This window comes from Penicillium canescens, assembly GCF_028828765.1.
Source record: "Penicillium canescens strain IBT 15451 chromosome Unknown utg000003l_segment0_segment0, whole genome shotgun sequence".
NCBI classification, from domain to species: Eukaryota; Fungi; Ascomycota; class Eurotiomycetes; order Eurotiales; family Aspergillaceae; genus Penicillium; species Penicillium canescens.
Genome location: NW_026703965.1, coordinates 5,234,957 through 5,246,491, shown reverse-complemented (window position 1 = coordinate 5,246,491; position 11,535 = coordinate 5,234,957). Strand labels below are relative to the sequence as shown.

The window sequence follows — 11,535 nt, the reverse complement described above, 5'->3', positions numbered from 1 at the left end:
GTTCACATTCATATCCCCATTCTCAAGTAAAAGCTTCATCACCCCCTCGCGGCCACCCGCTGCGGCATGTAGTGAAGGGGTTCGATCCCAATTATTCGTTGAGTAACTATCCACCTCTCCTGTCTCAAGTAAAAGCCTCACCACCTTATCATGGCCATTCTGCGCGGCCAAAGATATCAGGCTCCGGCCAGTGTGACATTTCGCTCTAACATCACCGCCTTCGTGAATGGATATTCGAGCTTTAGTCTCGCTCCCTTTTATAGCGGCCAATTTCAATGCGGAACTTAAATATTGAGCGTTGATGCGATAAAGGTACGGATTGAGGAGACCGTAGAGCTTTTTGCTGTTTCGACATAATGAGTTGATATCTCATACTTCCTCCAAAAAGTGTCCGGTTACTATGACTAATTCCGCAGGTAGATGGAGGAGAAACATAGCTGAGTAACTGAGATTAATTAGCAAGCCCGGACGGACAATCAATATTGAATCGGAGCCAACGAATTGAGATTGAGCATGTGGGAGAAGTTGTGCCTTACCTTAGAGCAGACCGTAGGCAGAATATCTGAAATATTGCAACTAAGAGTATTGTAGTGGGCAAGGGGAGGTAAATAAAGGAGTGTCGAGACTCGACATATCATTTATATGCTCATGTGATCTAAAAAGAAGATACTTACACCCATAGATGATGACCAAGGCATTGGTGTTGATGAGCCTGGGCGACCTGCGAATGACGGGAGCAACGTGGTCGGTCCGATGCTCTAACTGGTCGCTCTAGTAATCTACCTGACCCTGGGCGTAGTAGAAAATGTTCCCGCTCCTAGGAACCGCTAAAAGTCAGGGGGGAACTTGAGGTAACCAGATTCTAGACCACACAGCCTCATAGTCCGTTTTGTATGTCTCCTGGTCAAGTCTGTACTAATTGCGAAGGAAATTAAGATAAAAGTTGGGCGCATTCGATAGCGTGTCGAGTCTGCTGAGAGGTCCCAAAGAAGGTGGGAGATGTAGTGTGTCACAGCCTAGGACGGGTCAAACCGTACTAAAATTCGCCAAGGCGTCACAGCAGTTCTGAGGTCGCACGACACAAGGGCAGCATGATAATGGGAACGTTATTACGCCACGATAGGCCTTTACGAAGCTCTAAGTTCGTTTTCAGGAAGTGGAAGACTCTACATGTACGCACAGGGACACAATCGTTGTTGTAGCATGCATGTCGCTTTGCGAGTTGGATTGGAACTACAATCCACTAGGATGGGTACCGATTCGTATTTTAGTCTAGTTGGGAAGTCAATTAAAAGCGAGGGTTTGGAGTAAATGAATCATCCATCCATCAATCCAGCCTGTACATTGTGCTGTCTTCAAAAAATGAAATATTACTGCTACCTCAAAATCAAGAACAAAACTGCGGTTGGAAAATGCCAAAAACTCAAGAGAGGTCGAATGTATCGTCATTCGCCTGACCCTCACTTTGTGATGTCTGGCGAACAAGCTGCTGTTCCCTGCCAAGGCTACAGTTTGGTGTGATGCTGCGAAGAATATCAGTACCGTAGTTGACCCATCAAGTTGATGTCGCTTCTTTGTTTACACGTCATGGTTAAACCCCTCAGTAAACTGCATCTTGAGTCATATTAGACATATTCAGACCAAGTGCAAATAGTGAGAATCCTCATTTATGATATGCGGAGCTATTTGACAGAAAGGAAAGGGAAAGGAAGGTACATTACATTGTCTACGGTAGACCTCCGGGACATAAATAGACATGGATCTCCGTTTTCCTCCAGACTATCCATTTCAGAGAGCATTCTCAGCTATATTGGGCTATGTCTTCCCCAAACGCAGAGGGAGTTTCAAAACGCAATCTGCGTAACCAGCCAACAAAGGAATATAATGTAGAAAAGCTTCAAAGAATGGCTGAAGGAGGGAGTGGAATCTCCCAACCTAAGGCTGCTGCTGCGAATGCGCAAGTCTCGTACACAGAGCCAAACTCAAGCAAAATTACTGGCGCGCATACAGAAAATCGGAGCCAGTCGGTTCAGTCACAATCGAAGCCTCAGTATAACCCTCAAGAGGAGCAGCCAAGGCCTGACGGTACGAGCGAAGCGGTCCCAGTCGAACCAAAGGACCAGGATATGAAAGACTATGAACCTAAAAGAGAAACATCTGGGTCTCCTTCAGCCAGCCCAAGATCGGGTTATTTGGCCGAGAACGCAGCTGAACTTGGTACACCCGCTGCTGAACCTATTACACCCGCTGCTGAACCTGTTACACCCGCTGCTGAACCTGTTACACCCGCTGCTGTCGGCGCCAATGACTCGTTAGACGATGTCCTAGTTGACCTGAAGAAGTTGTCAATTGGTCGCGATCACGATGGAGAACCAGATGCCTGGAGCCGTCTAGGACGGTCACTCATATTGCTGGTTCGATACGGACCCTACAAAGCGGCAAAATACCAGGTTCAAACTGCAAATGGATACAACACCCAAGGGCTACAGAAAGTATCGAATCTCAAGACCCGAATTTCGCATCTAACGTACGAAGGGGAAGACGGGGAAGACCACTATAGATACAGCAGGAACAACATCGTCGGCATTGTTGGTGTGGCATTTCGGGAACAAAAGGACACGAACAAGGATTACAAAACAGCTCCCGCCGCTTTTGTCAAAGTCAAATGGCAAGGAATCGATGCTGCGCATCAGAAACTGTTGACCAGGGACACCTGCTGGATTACCAAGGCAGATCTGGTCAGACTTACCGACCTAGCCACCGCAGAGCAAAAGATCTCCGAGGCTTGGGATAGGCAGGAGGAACGTTACAATCATTGGCAAGGTCAAATGGGACGAGACAGCCCTGATCGTTCACCCACCCCTTGCCCGCTGGATGCTTTCAAAGCACAAAAGGAGGAGAGAATAAAGCGCGAGCTTACAATGGAGCCTTCTATGCCAAGGGCACAAAGTATGGGGCTGGACCCAGAGGGGTGGAGCCTAGCAAGTCGCCAGACAACGTTAAACAACAACGAGCGTTTTGATTCGATTCCGGTAAAGCAAGAATTGAACAATGACGACAATGACCTGTTTGTCAATAACTTCAGTAGCAATGGTCAGAATGCCAATGGTCAGAACGCCAATGGTCAGAACGCCAATGGTCAGAACGCCAATGGTCAGAACGCCAATGGTCAGAACGCCAATGGTCAGAACGCCAATGGTCAGAACGCGAATGGTCAGAACGCGAATGGTCAGAACGCCAATGGCCGAGATACCAATGGTCAGGATACCAACTATGTGAACAACAACGCCCTGAATAATGAGACAGGAAGCGGATCTACTCAAAGTCGGCCACCACCAAAATTGAGCAACTTCTATAAGAATTGGTTGAAAAGAGCGAAAATTAAGGAAACCGATTTTGGTGACCTCGATGATCGATCCATTGCGAGATTCGAAGCTGCTGCCTTTGTTTATATGGACTCGTTGAGGCAGCAAGGCTACGTTGTGGAAGATGATATGGGTGTGAATATCTACGGTGAAGAACCGTAGTGATAGCAATCAAAGGTTTCGGCATTTGTAGAGATCTAGGTATTCCCGCGGTGATGGGACGAAGGTGGCAGTAATTTTCCTTTTCCATCGCTGGCGATGCGAAAACTTCGCTCAGCATACTTGTTAAAGTTATTATTTTTACTTCTGTTTATTTGCAATTACAATGAATATTAACTTCTGATATCGAACAAACCTAGCATGGGGCGAAGAGGATAATGTATACATCCTGAGCAGCCAGCAGCTTGGAATTAGTGTCATAGAAATACATGTAAAATGATGGCGGTTTTGGGCCAACTTGCTCACCTAGCTGGTGACACCAACAGTTAACAAACAGTGTGCATAGACTACTGTACTCTCGATATTTATTGATCAGCCCCGAAGAATCACATAGTCCCAGTACCGTGTACACTGTTAAGTGAACAGTTTTTATGCTCCTAAAGCGAAAGTTGGTTGATCCATGTATATTCTTACTCTCTCTCTGTCCCCTCTCTTTCCGACTACCCCCTGAATCCGTCTCAGCACCAGAGCCGCAGCTTAGTGCAAGATTACATATACCAAGCAAAGAAATGTGATCTGTTGGTATCACCAGCTAGGTACTGTACACAGTTAAGTGGACAGTGGTTATGCTTCCAAAGCAAAAGTCGATTTGATTCATGTAAAATAGATGTGTCTCCCAGGTCGTGGTCCAATGCCCCTGAATCCATACGGCGGGAGGCGCAGCTTAGCAAGATTACGTACAAAGTGTCTTTGCTTATTCTGACGGGAGGATATGTCCCGACATGATCTATCCCTAATGATAACTTACCGCTAGCGTGTTCTGACAGAAGGATATATCCCGACATTAACCAAACCTTGGTTTAACATGTCTTCTGCTCGCCATGTATGGGCGTGGTTTTTATTATGCTCACCAATAAAAATAGAACAACAAACTATGTAGGCATAGCATGAAGTAAGGTAAAACACAAGCCCATAACTGCATCAATGTAACAACCCAGGGGAATTGCAGGAATCACACTCCGTTCACTTCAACTCACCGTTTTCATTCATATGGATTTTAAGTTAGTTTATCAGCATGTGAAACAATGAATTTGTGCACTCGTGCACCATCTCTGGAAGCTCATTGGTTGGTCCGGTATCTCCTCGCTGCGAACAATAACTGAATAATATATATAGGCTAAAAGAAAAGGAAGAAAAAGGGCAAGAAAGAATAGACCTTAGGGGCTTCGTGGCTGGCTATAATGGGGCTTGGCAACAAAATGCGAGATTTATATGGGTAGGCAGGCGGAGAACCATCGAACGACATCAGCTATATAGGGTACATACACCTTTGCCTAGTACATGCTGCCTTTGGTTTGACATGGTAGTTCGCTTAAATGGTACTCATTTATCCGTGGATGCACTGTTCTATTGGCGTCCACATGAAGAACACACAGGCAACGCTTCCAGTGAAGTACCCTGGTGTTCAAATCCCTCCTCGTCGTCCGCTATAACCCTTCTCAATTTGATAATTTTATAATAAGCAAACAAGAGAGAAAATATTATCATGAGTAGAGCAGTCACAATGACAGTGACAATGGCCATTACAGACCAGTGGCCTGATCGGGAAGTGTAAATGTTGACAAGCGTGGTGAGAAGCCCAGCGGCTGCATTAAACGCAGCTGGCCTATAGTCTCGTCAACACAAGGCCCGTAACCCTCTCGTTTTTATATTTCTTACATGAAGATCTTGTTGATGAGCCATAAATAGTTGTTTTGAATTTTTCGGAAAAGCACGGTCAACGCAGTGGCTCCACCGGCAAGAAATAAGCAAGCCACCACGAGCAAGGGCGGATTTTGTATAGTGTGTAATACAGCCCGCCCCGCGGTGTTCTTTTTCAGGATTTCCTCTACCTGGCTTGATTCCTTCAGCGAAGTAAATGTTCCGGGAATTACCAAGTATCCAGCAAGGAGGGCCCAATTTGCTATGCTAACCGAGACATTGTATTTCCAATCCATTTGCGCCTCTTCCTTTAACATTGTTGTATAAGTAGTATCATGACTTTGGCTGAAAGTGGTGTTTGCGCGTTGTATACCTTGAGTGGAATCGGATTGAGCATGCCCCGCTCGCTTTCTTACAATGTCTGATTTACTAATCTCCATGGCTCACGATATGAATTGGGTATGAAAAGATTATGATACACTTGGAAGGCGAAGAGGCGATGTAGCATTTATATTAGCTGTCGTGGGATTAAAATGCCCCTCATTTTCGTCTTGACCATTGCGATTCAAAGGGATACTGCAAAAAGTGAAGTGCATGGTACAGTTAGCCGGCCATTAGAGCGAGAGCGCAAGATATTGGAAGAGCCTATGTAATCAGGAGTTGAATAGCATCGAACCGAGAGGACTCTTCCCTGGAGGTAATAAAACCCCATCAGTATTAATGTTCTGGGACGGCATACCAGCTTAAAAGCACCTCATAACTTATGCGAGGGTTCCTCACTATAATGGTTATAATGATTAGAGTGTAATTCCTGGAACTACCGTGGAACAATGTGAGGCCCGCTCACTTATCGCTATAACGGAGCTGTCACATGGAGATACCAAGTAATTGATGGCAGCAATCCTCAAACAAAAATACAAAAATATAAAAGCACCAGCGCTCTCAAAAATCCTTCTTCTCTGTTATGTGAAAGGGAACGTTATGGCGGCGTGGCTCGATATCCTCTCGGATACCACGGGCAGATGTTTGGTAGACACTGGGCGATTTGAAGAAATTCTCCAAGGAATGAGCCACCCCAACTCGCAATATCCTTCTCTTGTCTATTTCGCGGGCAATGGAAATCGTATCAAGGCCCTGCAAGCTTTATTTCCTCGCAATAATGTCACTCGCAAAGGACCTGCTGGACTCATTCGTGTACATCTTAGTACAGCAACTGCACATACTGAGCATCCTATCATATTTGCCGAGAGTAACCCTTTCAGTCAGGCTGGGGTGGGTGACACTTGCTTGCTTAGGTGGTCCGGAGACAGACATCGACGATATCCTCTCTCCCTTGGGGAGTCTCAGCCTCTAGCAGACCTTCAAGAAGTGATAAGGCAGAAAATTTTACCATGGACGCAAGTTCTTTGCTTGTTTGTCGACAGCATCTCTGAGATGCAAAATGCACGACAGCTGCTAGATGCACCGATCGGGACCCTGTTGATTGGGGCTTCACGTATCCATAGCATGATGCGTGTGGTAATTGTGCTGTCAGGCAACTCTCAGGTTGAAACGCGTGGCGCCGATGACGGCTTTGGATTACCCAATGCAGGGTTACGGCAGCACAAGCTCACAATTCTGAATCTCCGTGACCGGTCAAAATTGTCACCATCCGTTGCGTTTGATCCATTGAGAAGCCTAGTTCTTGACCAAATCCAAGAGATTAGATCGTTACAGAAAGAAAAATGCCTCTCATTCTCAGCTGTGCATCTCAACGCGCTCTGGGGCCGAAATCTTCAACTTCGAATGGGAAGTTCAAATCCAGCCAGCCTTGACTGTCTTTCAGTTGCACGAGAGGGCTTTAAAGGAAAAGCAGCGATGGAAAGCTGTTTTGTGGAGCTACAAACTCAATTTGCAAGTTCTGCTTGCCCTGAGAATGAGCTTTACAGCTTTATCGCCTCAGCCCTCCTTATGGATGCCTATCCGCCTGAGATGCATCGTAAGCAATCTCTGCATCAATAAATTCACTCTATCAGCCCACAGAGTCTTTGTATGAACTATCACTAATAGTATTTATTGTTATAGTTTTCGAACCGAAGATGGTGTTCAATTCACTTTATCGGGTACATTGTTGGAATGCCTGGGAAGGGAGAGACCCTGAAATAATTTGCGATAAAATTTTACACTGCTTCATCAAGAGCTTTGCTGAATTGAGGTCCAAGGCCTCAGCGGACATTCGTCACAAATCGGTTGTACAGTTCCATCGCCGATGGAGGGGTTGCAATCAACAACAACTTGCTTTACTTGCATGTGTGGGCCACCAGAGCATATGCTGCCTTGCAGGCATGCAATCTGTGACAATTGCGTTGTCATATATGGAACTACAAGTTCCCGCACGGAGTACCATATCGATCTACCAGAATGCCCTATTTGTGATAAGACAGTGAATCAAACGATTCGCCAACTTCCACCAACCAAGGGGCCAATCGTGATAAGTCTAGATGGGGGAGGCGTTCGTGGTATCATTCAGTTAGGGCTCCTGCGAGCACTAGAAAGGCGGATTGGCGGAATATCAATAGCACAAGTCGCTGACTTATTTGCTGGGACAAGTGTTGGTAAGAGCACCCAACTGTCATTGCGAAGACTGCACCTTTGAATAAAGAGCACTGATCTTTGAATAGGGGCGCTTTCAGAAGTGGATATAGTTTTGAATGGCTTATCTGCGGAGGAGAGTTTCGCTAAGTTTCCGGCATTTGCTCAGATGATTTTCGGATCGCCTCCTAAGCGTGCACCGAAATCCCCGATATCTCGGTGTGTCACATGGATAAAAAGTCTGGCACACTTTCTAGCCGATTGCCAGTATGATTCAGAAAGATTAGAGGATACCTTGCAAAAGGTGGTCGACCCCCAACGTCGGATGTTTGATGTGGCGACGACGAGCTCCACCGGTTGTCGAGTCGCCATTATCACGAGTCGTACTTCGGACGGGAAGGCGTGTGTTCTGGCGAATTATCGTGGGATGGGCCAGCGAGAAGTGAATGCAGCGTATCAGTTCCTTGTCCCTAAGACGGAGGATGAGAATCCTCACGTATATAAAGTGTGAGTTGCAACGAATTACCATTAATCTGACGTACTATTATTTGGGACGACGAGTGAAGCGTTTTGCTGACGAACAATACCTATAGAGCTCAGTGCAGCGTCGCAGCCCCTTTGTGAGTGTCCCTGTAGCTTTGAAAATGGTGGCTAATGACACGCAGCTTTTTCCGATCGAAATCCCTTCCAGGATTTGGATTGCTGCAGGATGGCGGAGTTCGCGCCAACAATCCTCTGGCAATTGCGCTCAAGGAGTCAGTGGTTATCTGGCCCTCAGCGAAAACTCATGACCTACTCTTGTCAGTGGGAACGGGGTCATTTTCTTCTGCGGCCAAGCCTAATGAGGCTGGTAGGAGTATATTGCAAGACAGTGCTATCCCTCGCATGATCCGAGCGACAATGTCCTCCCCATGTATGGATGGCGAGCAAGGATTTCATGAGGCACTCAATTTCGTGCCAGATGTAAAAAGATCAAACATATTTCGGCTGAATCACGAGCTACCTGAACCACTTCCTCGGTTAGATGATGTGAGCAGATTAGAAGAGATGGCCAAAATGCATTTTGCTGTTCCGACTGAACTAGTGAGAACTACCCTAGCGACCGCTTTTTTCTTCTTCGAACTCGATGAGTTGCCAACCAAAAGACAAGGTGCCTTTTTCTGTAAAGGCTCAGTTCTGTGCTCCCGATCATATTCCAGGGACCTGGTGAAGCTGGTGATGGTCGAATTTCCAGGTGCAAGGTTTGAAACGGCCCGTGGGCACCGCCTCGGAGACGTCGATGAAAATGACGGTTGCCATGTATGTGGATACTACCGCAAAAAGGTGGCATTTTCAATCAATGGACTTCATGAAATGACATCAATTGGGATCGCCGGCTCTTCGTTCTTCCAAAGGATCGGCGGCTTTCCAAAGTCGGTGCAAGAGCTCCTCGATGACCAACAAGCAAATTCCCACTTTGGTCGTGCAGACCATTTAGTTGCTTCCTGGCCCCCGAAAAGGAATTGTTACTGTTCCCCACGAGTTAAACGTCAGGTTCAATTCTTGGAGCCTGCCTTGATAAACAAGAAGCGGCGACTATGAAATATTATAGCACATTTGTTCTACGTTGACTGATTCAAGGCGCTCATATATTAGATGAATGTAAGGCTATGGTTTCCATGCTACGTTGATTGGTGTATTTCAACTTCCCAGCTGAGTGCGTCTCCATTGAACTCTAGAAAGAGGCCGCAAGCCATATGTTCAAGTAGAGTGACTTTCGACTGTAAGCCAAAATTAACCAAAATTTTGTTGCAAATTGCATTAAAAATACAAGCGGAGATAATGATCCCTTAAGACAGTGTGACGGAAGAAGAAGGATGGCGCTGGCGCCTAGTAAGAGTGCAGTGCCAGGTCTCTGTACTCCTTGATCCAAGCGAGCGCACGAGCAGCAGCCGAGAGATTGGACGGTTGGAGAGAAGAGGGCGTGGGAATGGCGCGCGTACACGGCGAGGAGGGACCCTGGTCGTGGTGTGACCAGGGGTAAATGAACGTACAGTTTGGGTTTCCTTGGGCTTTCATCGTGTATATCGTGTTGTATCCATGCGTTTCATTCGTTTAATTTGCATCTTTTACATTCGGGGTCGACTGATACAGCAACTCGCCCTGCGGTCGTCCTGTAACAGTCGCCCGGTGGGCAGGCGACCTATTTCCTCCTTCGGCAGACCTGATAGTACCCCCCGCACGCATATTTTAGAGCGAGCAACATCGGGCAATGGATTCATCATCAATTACAAAATTAAATATATTTTTCTACGTTTCCAACGAGTTAACCTTGCATTGTGAATGGGGGTAGATGTGAATGGGGGTAGATGTGGTCTGGTATACTGTAGAGAGGAACTGCTCCGTGCCGTATCAGTTTGAGAAAGCTTACGTAGAGCATGATCTTGGGCTGGCCACCAGAATGGCTTTCCTTAATCTGCGCTTCTATATTATGCTTTTACCTTTTATTTTATTTTCAACCTCCTCAACTATGCCCGCAGCAATAAGGATCCTTACAAACACCAGAATTTCGTCATACTGCATAGCGAAAACAACGTGAAATGGAAACTTTGTCAAAATGAGGGACCCGCAGGAAATTGACAATAATTTGGTCTTCAGCCTGTACAGTGCGGGATTCAAAGGTTTCAGCAACCGCCGCAGAAAAGAGCGCCTACTCAGGGATTGGCCCTTTGCACACATATAAGGTAGTCTAGGTATCAAGGGGAGATATGCAGCTACTGATTTTTTCTGAAAATGTCATTGAAGGCAACTGAGCCACATCCATCTGCAGATAATGCCTCAAGCATTTACAGTCGCTCACCGGAATCTCCGAAAAGCATGTCGAGCCCCATGCCAATGATACTTCCTATTCGACACGATCTTCCGGAAATAAATTCTCTGGATCATCAGATTGCACTGGCCCGAGGATCTACCATGGCATTGGAAACTACCCGAACGCGTCTGAAGTGCTCAAAATCAGGAAACCGCTTGTCATTTCAAGAGCTGAAGGAAGAAAGAATCTGTCAACGGGACCAACAAGAGAATGAGAACGACTTTTATCGATCCTGTTTCCAAAATTTTCTCAATTTGTCTATGGCAATTATTGAAGTTTCACAAGAGTTGACATTGCAGTATCACTTCGAGCCAGAGGCAAGACCGCTTGACAATGAATGGGTGTTTCAAGCAGTCCGCAAACTCCGTGTTGCTCTAGAGCAATCCAGAATTCGAGAAGCACAGGCTGAACAGACCTGGAAACGACAGTGGAAAATGTCTCGAGTCAATCATACCACACGCTGGATCTGATCCGCGTTCGCCTGTAACTAGTCATTGAATGATAATTTTCAATATAATTTCCAAAATTGCAACGGCTACGAAGCGCAAATATATGAAATGATTGACAGAGATTTCAAACATAATCTACATTACTTGTTTTGCGTGATCGCTGGACCAACTGTGACTACGTTCACTGGATCCTCGTTTATACCTTCCACCCCCGCAACTCCTGCAATACTCTGTTTATTTCCCTGGCAAAATCTGACCCAGAAAGCTTTTTATCAGGCCCATCACGTGGCATCCGCTTTCGTTTGCGATTTGGTGACATTATCCCAAGGATGGGCCGTGATTCAATGATCTCGGCCATTTCAAAATCAAAATATACTACCTTTTTGCTCTCTCGATTGTACAACCAATTTCGTGGGGCTGGATCTTTATGAAGAACATT

General features: G+C 46.1%; 1 protein-coding gene across 1 annotated transcript; it reads left to right on the top strand.

The window, feature by feature from the left end:
- Positions 1-1,904: 1,904 nt before the first annotated feature.
- On the top strand, positions 1,905-3,527 carry N7446_005245 (uncharacterized protein; the record flags this gene model as incomplete). Its single annotated transcript, XM_058513993.1, has 1 exon — positions 1,905-3,527. One exon carries the CDS (start codon positions 1,905-1,907, stop codon positions 3,525-3,527), a length of 1,623 nt encoding a protein of 540 aa, XP_058375322.1.
- Positions 3,528-11,535: the final 8,008 nt, after the last annotated feature.